The sequence below is a fragment of the Talpa europaea genome, assembly GCF_964194135.1.
Source record: "Talpa europaea genome assembly, chromosome: X".
In the NCBI taxonomy this organism is placed as follows: domain Eukaryota; kingdom Metazoa; phylum Chordata; class Mammalia; order Eulipotyphla; family Talpidae; genus Talpa; species Talpa europaea.
The window spans coordinates 35,786,338-35,804,547 of record NC_140081.1 but is presented as its reverse complement, the minus strand read 5'-3'; the positions used below and the strand labels follow the sequence as shown (position 1 = coordinate 35,804,547).

Here is an 18,210-nt window from a genome sequence, read left to right as displayed (position 1 = left end):
AATTTTTCCTATGGTAAGAACTTCTGAAATCTATTCTTGTACTAACTTTCAAGTACACAATATAGTATTAACTGTAGTTACCATGCTGTGCATTACATCCCCATGACTTAAAACTAGAAGTTTGTACTATTTTTTTAAGATTTTTTATTCATACACGAACAGGGAGTACAGGTCAGGGGGGTGGGCGAGAGGATTCACCAGAGACAAAGTGGGGAACATAACAGGCAGATTGACTAAAATACACTGCTGAGGGGAGCAGCCGGTGAGCCAGGATAGGTCTGCTGCACCATGTGGGATGCTCCCTGGCCAGCCAGGGATTGAACTCGTGCTGCAGTGGCTGTGGACAGCCTTGTTGGGCCTCAACCCCTTGCACCACCAGGGAGGCCCAACTTTGTATTTTTTGATTCCTATCACCTGTCCACTCCCACCCCTGCCTGTAGCAACCACCACTCTTTTCTCTGTATCTATGAATTTGGGTTTTGTTTTCCTTTTATAGATTACAGATTTAAGTGAGATCCTAAGGTACTTGTCTATCTCCTTTTGACTTACTTAACTCAGCATGATACCCTTAAGGTCCATCCATATTGTCACAAGTGACAAGATTGCCTTTTTATACCAAAAGACCAAGAAGCTATAAGATTTCCTTTTTTTATGGCAGAATAATATTTGTGTGTGTGTGTGCACACACACCACATTCTTGTTATCCATTCATCTGTCAGTAGATACTTAGGTCGTTTCCATATCTATATGGTAAATAATCTTGTAGTGAGCATGGTGGTGCAGATACCTTTCTGAGTCTTTTTTTTTTAAAGATTTATTTATTTAATTTATTTATACAAGCACTGGGTATAGTCAGAAGCGCAGGAGGGTGAGAGAATTCACCAGAGCCAGACCGGGGTGCAGAGCAGGCAGAAGGACTGAAGTACACTGCTGAGGGGAGCAGCGGGCGGCAGGAGAGGTCTACGTGCCATGTGGGACCCTCCTCCAGTGGCTGGGGAGCAGCCAGGGATCAAACCGGCACTGCAGAGGCTGTGGGCAGTGCTCAACCGCTACGCCACCGGGAGGCCCGTTTTTTTTATTTTTTTAAAAAAATCTCTATTTTTTGTTGCTTATAATGGCCACACCAATTTACATTTCTTCCAACAGTGTACTAGGGCTCCCTGTTTCTGCATCCCCACGTGATCCTTTTTTAGAGTTAATTTTTATGTAAAGTATGAGACTTAGATTTCAAAATTTATCTTTTTGCTTATACATCTCTATTTGGTTTAACACCGTCCACCGCAAAACTATTTGATTGGATTATTTTCCCCTTTGCCAAAAATTAGGCATATTTCTATGGTTCTGTTTCTTGGTTCTCTATTCTTGTCCATTCATATGTATCTATGCCCCCGCCCATACTGCATATACAGTCATGAATACTGCAGATACTGTATCTAACTCTATGAAAAATAAGCCATAAAATTGAATAACATGATTCCTCCCTCTTTTTCAAAATTGTTTTCACTATTGTAGTTTCTTTGCCTTTACATTCTAGAATAATCTCAGCGTATTCACAGAAATTACTGCTGTAAATCTGTATATCAGGTCAAGGAGAATTGGTATCTTTAGTATGTTGTGTTAATCCATAAACATGATATATCTTAATATATTTAGATCTCTGATTTTTAAAATCATTTTATAGTTTTATTAGAAGTTCTGTACATGTTTTATTAGATTTGAACCTAAGTAATTTTTTCTGAGCAGTTGTGATTGTTGTTGCGTTTTAAACTTTGGATTCCACATGTCCTTTGCCAGTATATAGAAAAGTGATGATTTATATGTTTATTTTGTGTCCTGCAACTTTGCTGTGTTCACTTATTCTGGGAATTTTTTTGTTGATTTCTTGAGATTTTCTACTTAGATAATCTGTTATCATCTGCAAAATTGCCTTCAAATAGGGCCAATTTCATTTCTTTCTGACATGTATACCTGTATTTCCTTTTCTTACCTTATTGCAGTGGCTAGACTTCCAACACTATGTTGAATGAAAGTGGTGAGAACAGATGTCCTTGCCTTGTTCCTGAGTTTGGAGGGAAAGCAGTCAGTGATTTGGGTTGTATGGTGTTGTGGCTTACTGCTACTTCCTCCAGCCACAATAGTGAGAAAAAGTAAGCCTGAAAGTAAGTGTACAAATAGCTCATTTATAGTTTCCACTACATGGATTAGATTGTTGCCAGAATCCAGCTGGCCTCATTTTAGGTATTTTGAGACTGTTGGCAACAGACATTTATTCATTTTCTATTAGTTGCTGAGGTTTGTTTGTTTTAAGTAAATGGAACCACATACCTTCAATGTGAACCATAGTAGGAGAACATCTTTTTTTCCCTTCAAAAATGGTGTCTATAGAAACATTTTAAAACATTATGGATTTGCCACCAACTCTTTCTGATTGCCCATTGGTTGAATCAATGTCAGCCAGATAGATACACAATATTTCCAAACTACTGAGTATTTTGAACTAAATCTAGGCCATGAGCTGCTTAAAATTTAATTTGTATTTATTTAGCTTTGTATTATGAAAGCCTTCTTGGGGAATGGGAATGGACATTGACCTCCAGTGACTGCTGCATGGCAAAGACATTATTAGAAGCCGAATCTTTGGCATGTAAAAAGCCTATATTTCACCTCTACCTCTGTATGTGTCCTAGTTGCTAATGGGGAATACCTTTATTTCTTCATATTGGCCAGATCATCTTGAAGGATCTGTCTGCCATCAGAGATCACTTAGGTTTATATTATTTGAACCTTCCAAATTCCATGGTCTTAATAAAATGTTTGTGTGCTGTGCTCAGGACATTTTTAGTAGGAGTCATATACTTGTTTTCTATTAAAACTAAAATTATGATGTTGCCATGGTCCTTATGACACAGCTAATATATTTTTATTGATTGTAAACAGTAAGAATACAAAGATTCACAGATACAGTCATACATAATGTTTTTGGGCTAGTAGTGAGTTAACATTTTGATGCATACCCCTTCTAAGCTGTTTTCTTTAGACATAGGTTTCTATTGTTCATTTTGTTTTTGTAACCTTTTTATTTTACCATGAAAATCCTTATGTGCTATTATATAATTGTAATATTTTTAACAGTTATGTAATATGCCATGTAAAACCAATCCTATTTTGGGCATTTGATCATTCCCAATTTTTCATTATTGTGCATGGCCATGCATTATGGATTCTTGTGGCTAAATATTTGTGTACATCCTTATGATTTTCTTTGGATAAATTCCCAGAAATGAAATTGTTAAGTTTACCAAAAATCACAGGGATATGATAAGTTTTTCCATCCTGAGGTGTATTAAAAGCATTGCTTTATTTAAAAAATATTAAAAGGCATTCTAATTTTGGTTTAAGTTGGTTATAGGCTTATGCAACATATTCTTTAACCCTCTGTACCTGGTAGCTATGCCTCTGGAGTTGGCATGGCATCGAAACTTTTTTACTTTATGTAATTTTACATGTACTTCATTCTATGTTGTCTATGTCAAACCATGTAGAGCTCAAGATTACAGCTTTAAGTTCTCACTTCTTTGGGGATTTTCTTTTCAGATTATAAAGCAGAAAATCGGAAACATGAAAGTAGACAGAACTAAACTGAAAAAGACACCTACTGAGGCTGTAAGTATCCAAAAGTTTGCTCTGCCTCATATCAGAAAAAATGCATGCTATATGTTCACCCTAATGGATCATTCAAATATGTCATACATATATTCAAAGTACAGTAAAATAAGAACTTGTCTTGAAACAGATTTTCTTTTGAACTTCTCTTGATTAAAAACTAGTGAATAAGCTAGTGACCACTGAAAATGAGTATTGAACAATTTGTATCTGTATGTACTGTAAGTTATCACTTAATGTGATAAAACCAGCTTTAAGGATAACAACATACATTGAAACCAGTTTTACTATATATAGGCTAATTGATATAAATAAGATTTAAGTTCCTAACAAATACTTCTTGTCACAGAAATAGTACCAAACTTCTACATTAAGATTCAAAAATAATAAACAATGATTTGCATTCATTTTCAACCCACTTATTGCAGTTCCCAGCAGCTCTGGACACATGGGGAGGAAACAGCCCTGGGCAGGATGCCATTCTATTGCAGTGTGCACATTCACACACCCACACTCCAACTGGGACAGTTTAGACAGCACTTTAACCTCATGCACATCTTTGGGTTGTGGAAGGAAACAAATACCTGGAGATAAACCACACAGACATGGTGAGAACATGCAAACTCCATACAGATAGTTGTGTCTTCCTCAAAGCAAGTTTTTTCCCTAATCAGCCTTAAAATGAAATGTTGAATGAAATGTCATTTGAAGACCTGTACTTTTGAAGTAGGTTCTCTGATTGCTATTTCTACTCATTGGAAGGCAGACAGTATAGCAGATATGATTCAAGTTCTGTTTGTACTTACGGGATCTCTCAATTTTATTTTTTAGGAAATAAAAGTCCTAACACATTCCTTAACTAGATTCCTCATGAGGCCATTATTTTGACTTTCTGTATTATTAATTTTTATTATACAATTCAGTTCAACCTGTATATTGATGGCCATATCAGTTGATCCTATGCTGAGTAGAAATTCCAGTTTCAGACTAATATTCTATCTGCTATCTTAAACTACATTCTGAGATTAAGAAAGTATGTTATGGTACTCCTTTTTAATCCCGCGTGCACAAGCTTTGGAATTAGACATGGATTTGAATCTTACTAGATTCTTTTTTGGCTGAGAATTTATTAACTTATTTGGTTCCAGCAGCTGTAAAACAGGGTTGATAATTACTCCCTCCTCCTTGTTTTTAAAAACTGTAACTACCTTGGAGTATTACCTGGGGATATTACTATTAACATTTTCCTGTATTTATCATAGTTTTTAAAAGCTTATTACATGGGCAGTGCTACTGCCCTTTATACTTAGCGTCAAACTAATCATTAGGAGAAGTACTTTCTTCCCATACCCTCTCCAGCATTATGCAGTATCTTTTAAAATTGTGTTAGGTAGAGTTGTTTTACTGTTCTATTTTGTATTGCTTTAATACATATAATATTTTTAACAATGACTAACGCTTTTATTGCCCTTAGGACTAACCCCTTTAGGTGCTTTATACATATTAACTAGTTTAATCTCAAAAATAATAGTAGTTAATGTTACTACTGTTTTTTAAATCAGAAAACTGAGGCACAAAAAGGTTAAGTGACTGAAGGTCCCAAGATGATGATAATAGCAGAATGAGGACTCAAACTTAGACATCTGATTCTAGAGTTGGGTGCTCTTCTTCCATTGTAGTAAAACTCAATTATCAATATGTAAATGCAGTGGAGGGACACAGATACAGAAGACCTTAATGGGGCAATCGATACGATTTTAGTAACTTCTCAACAGCAGACAGCGTTTCACGGTGGGAGCAGAAAACAGTAAAAGATTAATCTGTGCCTGCCTTTAAAGATACAATTCCCATTTATACATATTTAGGTATGTTTTTCCCAAAGCACAAAAATGAGCCCATCGAGCATGGCATAATAGGTAGAATAAACAGTCATTATTTCATCTTTGTCTATATAGACCTTCTTGTGAAATCAGGAAAACATGGAACTTTGCTTTGAAGATGCCCAAATTGTGGTATTTACTGCCAGACATCCAAAGGGCTCAATTTCTTGCAGTTTTAAAGAGTGCCCTTGGAGATGGGATGGGAGTGTCAGCCCACTACAGGTCTTTTTTCCATGCATTGTGTTTGTGGTTACTGTGTAGCAGGGGGTGCTACAGTAGTGTTCACTATAGTCCTAGGGAGATACTCATCTAACAAGAAGAGGTCTTCAGGCAGAGGTCAGACAGCCCTTGGTTCTCTTTGTCTTGCAACTTTAATACCCAGCGCTTGTTCTACATAGACCATTCTTCTTCACCCTTTTTGATCATGTTGGATACCTTCCTAAAACACCCAGAACTGTGATAGATTAAGGCCAAAGATCAGCCCTGTGCATGTGGGGGGAGGTGGCTACAGTATGAACCTACACCCAGTGAGGACACAGGAGCTGTGCAGACTGGTGTGATCAGCTGATAAATATATTTTCAAATTTGTCGGACTTATATCAGTTGTCTGTTCATGCCATTCATTTTGCATTTGACGTTGGAATGTCAGTTTGTTTATTTAACACCATACATACTGAGTATATTCATTTTTCTTACCTACTGCAGATATTTTTCTTTTGATTTTGTTTTTCGTGTGTTTTGGGATGTAAAATTTTAGACAGTCATATACTCAACTATCTTTGGGAACTGAAGAACAAAAAGAAAACTTACCTTAAGAAATTGTACACGGGGCTCCCCGGTGGTGCAGCGGTTGAGCGCTGGGTTGCGAAGCTGCCTGCAGCCTCTGAAGCGCCGGTTCGTTCCCCGGCTGCTCCCCGGCCACCTGAGGAGGGTCCCACATGGCGCGCAGACCTCTCCTGCCGCCCGCTGCTCCCCTCAGCAGTGTACTTCGGTCCTTCTGCCTGCTCTGCTCCCCACTCTGGCTCTGGTGAATTCTCTCACCCTCCTGCGCTTCTGACTGTACCCAGTGCTTGTATAAATAAATAAAAAAAAAGAAATTGTACAAATTGAAATAGTGGTTTTAGTGTAAGCAACTAAAGAACATATAAATGGGGCCTCCCTGATGGGTGCAAGGGGTTAAGTTGCAGCACTGTGAAGCTATTGGCAGCCACTGCAGCACAGCATGAGTTCGATCCCTGGCCAGCCAGGGAGCTAACCCACATGGCACAGCAGACCTCTCCTGTCTCACCCACTGTGCCCCTCAGCAGTGTATTTCAGTCAGTCCACCTGTTCTGTTCCCCACTCTATCTCTGGTGAATCCTCTCACCCCTCTGGCTCTTGTATGCATAAATAAATAAATAAATAAATCTTTTAAAAAAAAAAACATATAAATGGGTCCTGGTGTACATATGCGTAAGAACATAACAGGCTAATTACAGGGATGAGTTGATTAAAAAATGACAATATTTGTCAAGAAACCATGCCAGGACAATTGTTTGCCATGTGAGGAACAGGTAGGGGACTGTTAATATGTTGAAGTTAATTAGGTAAATTAAAAGTCAAATATTTGTTAAAGAAATTATAGGAGAGGGCCTCCCCTGGTGGCACAGGTGGTTGAATGCCATGCTGTAAAGCTGTACACAGCCTCTGCAGCGTCAGTTCAATCCCAGCCAGCTTGCGAGGGTCCCACATGGTGCGGCAGACCTCTCCTGTCACGTCCGCTTTTCCCCTCAGCAGTGTATTTCAGTCAGTCTGCCTGTTCTGTTCCCCACTCTGTCTCTGGTGAATCCTCTCACCTTCCCGCGCATCTGGCCTGTACTCTGGTTCTTGTATAAAATAAATAAATCTTTAAAAAAAAAAAGAAATTATAGGAGAAAGCTTATTGGTCATAGGTCGGGATGGCTTTTCTAAGTATTAAAGCAGAGGAGAAAAATAATATAAAATACTGTATCCATAATAAAAAGGCGCATCATAGTCTGGGGAAAGTATTTGTATTCTAATAACATTTAAAATCTTTAGTAGTTAAAACAGTGGGAAACATGAATATCCCAGTGACAAAATGGGCCTAGGGTATTTCAGAAAAGAACAAATCCAAGTAACTCTCAGAATAATTCAGCCTTGTAGGTAATCAGAAAAATGCAAATGAAGTTTTTTTTCTTTTTGTAGTAGATTGTTAGATATTTGTTCTTGGAATCACCTACATGCAGATTTCTGACTCTCGGCATTTGCCAGCTACCAGCAAGTTACTTAGGATAAACTCTTAGAATTGAAATTTTTGGATCATTATGTATGTTTTAAAGGCTTGAAGATATCTATTTTCCTTGAGCACCAATAACCCGTTTCCTATACTGTGGTCAGTAGGTTTTAAGAAAGACATTTATTGATCACTTTATCACCAGATGTGCAAAGGATTTTTCCCTAGATTTCATGTCTTTATTGTAGCAAATCAATATAAACCATGGCAGTTGGTATGTAACCATTGAATTGGCAAATATTTTCTTTTAAATTACCATGAGGAAAGAAAGTTATACTCACTTTGCATTTACATAGTAGGGAAAAGATAATAAAAGATACACTTTTGTCCCTGCTGCATTCTGCATGTTTCTTGTGTGTGTGTGTTTGCTTAGTTTTATTGGCAAGCATCAATGGTACATTAAACATTGCTTTCTTCATAGGCTGCTGTGCATTCTGCAAATCTCAAGGTCCAGAAGCACCTTGATACTCCTGATAAGCAGAATATCATGCTGGTGTATTAAATTGATGCCATTATGCTAACCAGATCTTTGTGCTGAAAACACAAACACTTTATTTTTTTAAAGATTTATTTATTTATGCATACAAGAGCTGGGGCATAATCCAGAGATGTGGGAGGTGAGAGGACTCACCAGAGACAGAGTGGGGAGCACAACAGGTGGATCAACTGAAATATGCTGCTGAGGGGAGCAACGGGCAAGACAGGAGAGGTCTGCTGCACCATGGGGGGTCACCTCCCTGGCCGGGGTTGAACTTGTGCTGCAGTAGCTGTGGATTGCTTCATCTTAACCCCTTGCACCACCAGGGAGTCCCCAACACAAGCACTTTAGATGCCTTAGCCATAAGTGTACTAGAGAGGCAGAGGTGAAACCTTTAAAATGTTCCTGCCACATCAGGAAAGTTTCTAGGGCTTCAGAGGCCTGGGAAATGTCAGGATTTCACTTCTAAAAGGATAGACAGGTGCACACCATGACAATGTAGGAACAATCTACCTTCCCTTTTGCTCCATATTCTGATTAAAAATAACTTCGTTTAAGTCTCATAACAACATTGCTGAATATATAGGTGGTGGTAGTTAATTTTGCAGAAGAATACTAAAATCCAAAGAGGTAGCTTATCAAGTACATTATTTCCAAATCCTGTGCTCTTTGTATGCTGTCTCTCTTGATATTTAAGTTCCTGTTTTGTGATGTAAGTCCTTTTGCATGTGGCAAACAAAATTTTCTCATTTCTGCCATAGCTATTCAGTCAGTTTTCCTGGCAAGAAAGCTGGCTGATAGTTTGGATTGCTCATGACCAAAATGGCTTAGTAAGCATCAAGGTAAACACAGTAAGGTAAAAGCATGAAGATTTTCTTGGTTCCAAATCTAGGCCCATTCCCAGTATTCTATACTGCTTTGCATAGTTAAAGAGCAAGTGTAATCAGTTGCCATCTGTTAGTGGAAGACTTATTTATCCCAGTCCCTACTCCTCCTCCACTCCACTCTCAGTAATATTACTATAATCTCAGTCCACACCTTGTTGTCTGACATGCCCTTTCATCAGTAAGAGAAAACAGGAATGTATGGAGATGGGAGCCATAAATAAGTATGAAGTAATGGTTTTCCTAAGTTCAGAACCTCTTGCCCTACTACAATTTAACAGTTTAATGTGGGGGGGGGGAAATACAGCCACTGCTGATCTTCACTTTTAACTGAATTGACTGGTGCATTTCAGTGTTACCAGGCATTCTGGTTAATTTTCTGACTGTGGTACAGAATCTTTCATTCATGTTTAGCTTGCTTATTTTTGTTGTCTATACCCCTCCAAGTAATTTGTTTGTATCTATAAACTTATCCAGGCTTTAAAAATGCAAAAATGGATTGTTGTGTTCCAGGTTACCATTTTAATCCCAATCATCTGGCAAATTTTACTTAAGTAGTATATGCTGTCAAAAGTTAAATTGCTGTATGTGTTGGATTAAAGATTATTTTTCCCATTCTTCCTCTTTGTAGCTCCCTCATAATCCAAAACACTCTTTGTGAATTACTGTTTTTATTTCTCAGCCTGCAGACTGCAGAGCCTTAATAGACAAACTCAAAGTTTGTAATGATGAGCAACTCCTCTTGGAACTGCAGCAGATCAAAACATGGAACATTGGAAAGGTATGTAACCCATGCTTCCAAAAGACAGTACTTCCCAAGCTAGTGCATCATTTTGTATGCTCTGCTATGGAAAGAGAAATCACCAAATTGTGAAAGAAAAATTTTTCTGATTGAGGATGAGGACCCTTTACATGAATGATGATAAAGAATCTGAACCCCACAATTCCTTTAGTCTTACTGAAATATGAGTTTGAGATAGTCTTAGAAGTCTTACTTTTAAAGTATATTCTTTAGATAACTGAAAATGAACACATCTAATAAAACAGGTTCTAGCAAGGAAAGTCCTTGTGTTTGTAGAATGTAGCCAGAATTCTCCCTCTGAAGACCTGTCATCTACTACTATTAACACATACACCTTGACAGATACAACCACATGCCCATGTGGTTCAGAATATGATCTCATATGGGTTTCTGTACTGGTGGGGGATTGCAGAAAAGTAGAGGTGTTATGCCCAGCAATCCATTATAGTAGAACTCAGCTACAGAGCCTCCACATGGTACTTTTACCTTATTTTTTATCTGTCTTTCTCTGTTCCTCTATGTAGTGTGAATTATATCACTGGGTAGACCTGTTGGACCGCTTTGATGGAATTCTGGCAGATGCCGGACAAACAGTGGAGAATATGTCATGGATGCTCGTGTGTGATAGGCCTGAAAGAGAACAACTGAAAATGCTTCTCTTGGCTGTTTTGAACTTCACGGCCTTGCTTATTGAGTACAGTTTTTCTCGGCATCTGTACAGTTCTATAGAGGTAGGAGTGGTGCAAGCCTGTGTGATCTGTTCTTAACTAATAGAATTGCTCATGTCCAGAAATAAGTACATTGCTATTTATATCTTTAATTGCTTTTTTGCTTTTCATTATGGTGCTCTGGGATTTTCTATGTCAAAGATAATGGTGGGATGTTTCTCAGGTATGGATAACCTTCACAGGGTTGATGGGAATGTTCTTTGCTATCACCTTCACCCTTCTTTTTAAGGTTTAATTTTTTTTTGAGAATGCAGTATTAACATAATCTTGGGAATTTGTTAAAATTGATTTTTGCTCCAAATTATTTTTAAATTACTAAAAGTAGTTGATTTCCTTGGTATATTATTGTACTTACAGCTCTTCTAAGTTTTAGTGTGCTGCTTTTAGTCTCTTCTCCCCTCTTCCCAAAATGTAAAATAATAGCATCCTTTGTGTTTTTAAACAGTGAAGTGAGCACTGTTAAGAAACTTTTCCATTGGTCCAACTTTAGACTTTTGTCACTATTGGCTAAGTGCCCTTAATTTTCCTAAACATGAATTAAAGAAAATCAGGATCAGAACAAGTAGTAAGAAAATGACTTAGGAAAAGAAGTGGAATAACTAGCACCCTGAGTTTTAACTGTGGAGTGGATAAGCAGCTTGTTGGAAATGAAATAGAGTTGCTTAAAAGAGTAGTCATTGCCTTTGATAATCAGAAACCAAATAGACCCAGGTTCATTGACATTGATTTTAACATTGACCAAATGCCTCAATATATGGGTGTACATACACTGTACTATAATAGTCATAAATGTTGCCAGGGGTTGTAAATGTCTCAAGCTTCTATATGAAGGACGCTGTTTTTTAATTCATTTTTATCCTTATCACAAAGGATACAGAAGGAACTTAAAATTAACTTTCTTTCACAATACTTTTAGTGTAGTTGGAGACATGCTGTTCTTGAGTTTCATTGTTTATTATGTCACATTTGTCACTTTCGTAATCTTGTTTCTTCCTGTGGGGACAACTATGTAATTTTGTACTGCTGTTCACATTTTTTTCTACTCATATTGGACTTTCTGACTTGGTGACAGATTGTAAGCTTCTTGGGGACAAGGTGGCATGTTGTAGGTACTTGAATATTTATACCTTTTTCTGTATTGTTAAAATTGTTTTTAATTTAAAATATCTATTGCTACATTGGCATTTTACGTTTCCAAGACCTAGAATGCCTAATCCCATGAACTTTCCCCTTTTTGTTCCCTCTAGCACTTGACAACTTTATTGGCTTCTTCTGATATGCAAGTGGTGCTGGCAGTCCTTAACCTTCTGTATGTATTTAGCAAAAGATCAAACTATATCACACGGCTTGGATCTGACAAGAGAACCCCACTGTTAACCCGGCTACAACATTTGGCAGAGGTGAGTCATGGGTGAAGACTTGGGACAAAAATTGGACTATATAATTCCTTTTCACAGTTGTTACCTGCAATTTCAAAATGCTTAGAAATCCCTAATTTAACTTTACTGGCCTTATTGAGTATAGAACTATTGGGTTTTCATTTAGCTAAATTCCATAAAAACTTAACAAGTATTCTCAATTATTATGAAGTAGTTTTGAGGGACTTTTAAATCTGTGTTCACAAAGTAGAATCTCTGTTCAAGAATGACAATTTCTCTTGGGAAATTAAGGTGAGAATCAGGTTCTACTTGGGAAGGAAGTTTGGTGCAATTAACTGGATTTGAATCCTGGCTGTGTTCTAGTATCAGTTTTCTTATCTGGGAATTTAGTACTCTAAAGAGTACTTTAGAGGGCCTCCCTGGTGGCGCAGCGGTTGAGCGCTGGGTTGCGAAGCTTCCTGCAGCCTCTGCAGCGCCGGTTCGATCCCCGGCTTCTCCCCGGCCACCAGAGGAGGGTCCCACATGATGCACAGACCTCTCCTGCCGCCCGCTGCTCCCCTCAGCAGTATACTTCGGTCCTTCTGCCTGCTCTGCTCCCTGCTCTGGCTCTGGTGAATTCTCTCACCCTCCCGTGCTTCTGACTGTACCCAGTGCTTGTATGTATGCATGTATCAATCAATCAATAAATCTTTTAAAAAAAAAAAAAGAGTACTTTAGAATAAAAATATAGGGAAGTTAGTGCATTCTGAGTAATTGATTTGCAATGGTAGTAATACTAATTAAAGGCAGAATTCTCATAAAAGTTCAACTCAGCCCGACTATTTTTCATTGTTCCATAAGGCAAATTGATAATGCACGATCTGATTTTTTTGAAGTAACATTGTTTTGTAACATTAAATGAGTTTTGAGGTATACAGCATTATACTTTGACATCTGTATACTCCGTGTCATGATCACCAGAAATCTAGTTTTTATCCATCACACCATACAGTTGACCCTCTTTACCAGTTTAACCCACTGCCCAACCTCCTTCCCCTCTGGTAACTGTTCTCTGTACCTGAGAGTTTGTTTTACTTGTTCATTTATTTTCCACATATAAGTCATGAAATAGTGGTCTTCTGACTTATTTTGCTTAGCATAATATCTTCAAGGTCTATATCTTTTTTTTAATAGCTGAGTAGTATTTTATTGTGTATATAGTTGACCCTTAACACTAGTTTCAACTGCCCAGGTCCACTTATAAGTGGATATTATTGTAAACAGATGACATAAATTTGTGTTATCTATAAATGTCGTACTGTAAATGTATTTTCCTTACGGTTTTCTTAATGTAGCTTTCTTTATTGTAAGACTGCAGTATATAATGTACAAAACTTTGTTAATTGTGTTAATTGACTGTTACAATATGGCTTACCTTCAACAGCAAACTTATTAGGTAAGTTTGGGGAGGAGGGTCAAAGTTGTAAGTGGAGTCTTAACTCCATGGGTGGTCTGCCCCTTGATCGACCTGACAACATCTTCATCCATCGATGGGTACTTTGTTTACATATCTTGTCTGTTGTAAGTAATGCTGCAATGAACATAGGGGTGCATAAATCTTTTCAAATTAGTGTTTTTTATATTCTTGAGCTAAATACCCAGAAGTGGGATAGTTCAATCATACTGTATTTCTGTGCTTGATATTTGAGGAATCTCCACGCTGTTTTCCTTAGTGGCTGTACCAGCTTAAATTCTCACCAGTTTACCAAGTTCCCTTTTCTCTACATGCTTGCTGACACTTACTACTTTTCTTTTTGTTAATAGCCATATTAACAGTTGTGAGGAAATATCTTGTGGTTTTGATTTGCATTTCCCTAGTAATAAATGATGACGAACATATTTTTACATTTCTTTTGGCCTTCTGTATGTCATCTTTGGAGAGATGTCTATTTAGAACCTCTGCCCATCTTGTTAATCAGGCTGATTTTTGTTGAATTCTATGAGTTGTATGTATATTTTGGGTATTAACCCATTGTTAAATATGACTTGCAAATATTTTCTCCTGTTCAGGAGGTTAACTTTTCATTTTGATGGTAGTGTTTCTCAATGTGCAGAAACTTAATCATTTGATGTCATCCAATATATTATTCCTTTTGTTTTCCTTGCTATTAGAGTGAAATCCCTAAAGATACCTGGTACATCCATGTCAGGGTGCTTACAGCCTGTTTTCATCTATGTATTTTATGGTTTCAGGTCTTACATTCATGCCTTTAATCCTTAAAAATTAATTAACTTTTGTGCATGGTATAGAATAGTAGTAGTTTCATTGTTTTGCATATGACTTCATTTTTCCCAACATCATTTGTTGAAGAAACTTTGCTTTCTCCATTGTATGTTCCTAGCTCCTTTATCATAACACACATATTAGTTGTCTGTGTATTTGTTCACTTAATTCTTTTCCATTGATTTGTGTTGTCTTTTTATTTTAACACCATGCTATTTTAATTATTCCAGCTTTGTAGTATAGTTTCAAGTCAGAGACCCTGGTATTACTTACCCCCCTTACCCCCTTCAGGATTACTTTTTCTATTTAGGACATTTTGTGGTTCCATACAAATTTAGCATTTTTTGTTCTGTTTTTTTTTTAGAAGAATGCCATTGGGATTTTGATAGGGATTACATTGATTCTGTACATTGCTTTAGGTAGAATGGTCATTTTAACGACGTTAATTCTTCGATCTATAAGTATGGAATAACTTTTCATTTCTTTGTGCTTTGTTTCTTTTAATAGTGTCTTAGTTTTCAGTATACAGGTTACCACTTTGGTTACATTTATTCCTTGGTATTTTATTCTTTTTGATACTATTGTAAATGGGATTATTTTCTTAATGAACTAGGAGAGAAAGAAAAAAATCCCATGTACAATGGTTGTCTGCATTTAGAAATGCAACGAAATTTTTGTATGATTTGTAACCTGCCGCTCTACTATATTAATTTATTATTTCTCGTAGCTTTTTACTAATCTTGAAGGGTTTTGTATACAATATCATCAATAAAATGGGGGGGAAGGAGAGAGGAAGGACTAGGGTCAAAATAAGGGGGGGTGTGCAATTGTATGGGAAATATAACCAAAATGATAATGCATACATTGTGCAAAAATGAAAAACAATGTAAGAATTATATAAAATAAAATATAAAAAAAAACAAATGGTAACAGCTTTACTTCTTCCTTTTCAGTTAGGATGCTGTTACTTCTTTTTTTTGCCTGATTGCTCTGGGTAAAAACTTCCTAATACTTTATTTAAACAATAGTGGTGAGAGTGGACTTTCTCATTTTGTTGCTGCTCTTAAAAACTTTCAGTTTTTCACTGTGTAGTATGATGTTAGCTGTGGGTTTTACATGTTTTGTTGATTTGACATATGATTTGCATATTTTGAAGCAGACTTGCATCACTGGAATGAATCCCAGTTGACCATAGTGTATGATCCTTCTGATCTTTTTGTTTGCTAATATTTTGTGTGCTGATACTTTGTTGAGGACTTTTATAAATTGATGTTCATGTGGTCTGTAGTTATCTTTTTGTGAGTATGATGTCCTCTTCTGGTCTTTATATCAGGGTAATGTTGGCCTGTTCCCGTCTCTTCAGTTGATTACAAGAATTTGAGGAAGATAGAAAATAGATATTTTTTGAATGTTTGGTAGAATTAAGCAGTGAAGCCATCTGGTTTTAGACTTTCATTTTTGGGGTTTTTTTGTTTGTTTGTTTGTGGAAGAAGAACTGGAGTGTAGGCCAGAGATGTGGGAATGAAAGGATTCACCAGACAGAGTGGGAAACAGAACAGGCAGATTTATTGAAATACACTGCTACGGGAAGCAACAGGCGAGACAGGAGAGGTCTGCTAATGCCATATATTCGTAAGCTCCCTGGCCGGGGATCAAACCCAGGCCATAGCAGTGATAGCACTGAGACTTAACCCTCAGGCCACCAGGGAGGCCCCTGGACTTTCGTTTTGGGGGCATACTCTTAATTATTGTTAATAGTGATCCATCTCAGATTTTCTGTTTCTTCATGATTGTCTTGGAAGGTTGTATGATTTGAATTTAGAGTCCAATTTATTGGCATATAAATGTTGATATTAGTCTCTTATGATTCTTTGTATCTCTTTGGGATCTGTTGTAAATTCTTTTTGATTTATGATTTTATTTATTTGAGCCCTCTCCTTGGTGACTGTAACTAAAGATTTGTCCATATTATTTATTGTTTCAAACAACAGATTCTCAGTTCTATCTTCTGTATTGTCTGTTTCATTTATTTCTGTTTTTTTTTTTCCTTTTGCTGACTTTGGGTTTTGTTTTTTCTTTTTCTAGTTCCTTTAGGTGTAAGATTAGATTGTTAGTATTTGAGATTTTTCTTCTTTCTTGAGGTAGTTCAGTATTGCTATAAACTTTTAGTGCTACATCTCATAGAGCCTGGTAAGTCGTATTTTCATTTGTCTCCAAGTGTTTTTTTTTTCCTGATCCTTTATTTGGGTTTTCTAAATTCCTGCTGAGTGAGACCATCCGGCATTTTTCTTTTTCTTTCTGGCTTATTTCACTGAGCATGTTCCCTTCCAGCTCCATCCATGTTGCTGCAAATGGCATGAGTTTATCTTTTTTTGATTGAGTAATATTCCATTGTATATATGTAACATGGTGGGAATTTTATGTGGACTACAGCTGAGGGGAGAAATCAAACACTGTACAAAAATGAGCAATGATGTAAAAAATTAATATATCTAAAATTAAGAAAAGAGGGCCTCCCTGGTGGTGCAGCGGTTGAGTGCCGCGCTGCAAAGCTGTCTGCGGCCTCTGCAGCACCGCTTCAATTCCCAGCTGACCAGGGAGAACCCCACGTGGCACAGTAGACCTCTCCTGCCTTGCCCGCTGCTCCCCTCAGCAGTGTCTTTGGTCCATCTGCCTGTTCTACTCCCCGTTCTGGCTCTGGTGGATTCTCTCAGCTTCCCATGCTTCTGACCTGTACCCCAGTTCTTGTATAAATAAATAAATCTTTTAAAAAAATTAAGAAAAGAAATAAGCTCAGAACAACAGGACAAACATTATGTGAAATGTAGGAATATATGAAATACCTTGAACAAGCGGATTCATAGTCAAAAAGTGGATTAGTTTATCAGAGTTTAGAGAGATGGGTAATGGGAAGTTACTGCTTGATGGATACAAAGTTTCTGTTGGGACTGATGGAAGGTTTTGGAAATAGATGGTGCAAGTGGTTGTAAAACATGTGAATAATTAATGCCACTAAATTGTACACTAAAATTGTTCTAAATAGCAGATGATGTGTTATATATATTTTACCACAATTTAAAAAACCCTAACTAAAACAAAGTTGGAGTATATTTTCTTCTTACATCTATAAATATGTATATACAGGCACACAACCTGTTGTCTTAACATACTATAAATGTTTTTTCATGTTATTTTAAAAATGCAAGAAAGTTCAACATTGGATATGAAATAACAAAAGGAAAAAGAAGAAAGAAAATTTGTTATTATTTGTTAGTGATGAGATTGACTCTCCTGGTTTTTTTGGGGAAACAATATGAAATTATTAGAATCAATAAAAGTACAGTGATGTAGCCAAGTAAATGACTATTATAAAGAACGGTAGCTCCTCCAATTTGAAAATGAATAATAAAAAGACCCCATTCACAGTATCAACAAATATAGTGTCTTTAAGTTTTATTTGGAACAACTATAAATTTAAGAGAAGATAACATATAGAAGGTTACATTGTGATCTAAGGTGAGGAAGGAATTTTTAAAAACCAAAGCCTAAATCTTATTTAAAAAATTTATAGTACAAAGTGTAGATTTTCTTTTCAATGAAAAACTTCACAGCTTAGTGGTACTCCTAAAGTGCTTAAATGGGAATGTTAATCTTTTATGTTTCTTTGTATTCCTTTTAACATGGGCAGATGTGCTTCTTTTGTTCTTTGGGCCAACATAGAGATTTAAATTGAAGATTGATTTTCAGTCCTGGACAATTTTGATAGGTGCAGTATGTTGCTCCATTTGCTAATACAGTATGTTCTTAATGCTTTGTTACTACAAATAAAAGAATCTTACA

At 36.8% G+C, this 18,210-nt stretch overlaps 1 protein-coding gene across 1 annotated transcript in view; it reads left to right on the top strand.

The window, feature by feature from the left end:
• Positions 1-3,618: 3,618 nt before the first annotated feature.
• HUWE1 (HECT, UBA and WWE domain containing E3 ubiquitin protein ligase 1) overlaps positions 3,619-18,210 on the top strand; it is a gene marked incomplete at both ends in the record, with an annotated part of 124,529 nt that continues 109,937 nt past the window's right edge. Inside the window, 4 exons of the mRNA XM_084258919.1 lie at positions 3,619-3,663; positions 9,881-9,979; positions 10,525-10,731; positions 11,976-12,128. Of these exons, the coding sequence (XP_084115045.1) occupies positions 3,619-3,663; positions 9,881-9,979; positions 10,525-10,731; positions 11,976-12,128 (504 nt within the window). The remainder of the gene's footprint in view (positions 3,664-9,880; positions 9,980-10,524; positions 10,732-11,975; positions 12,129-18,210) is intronic.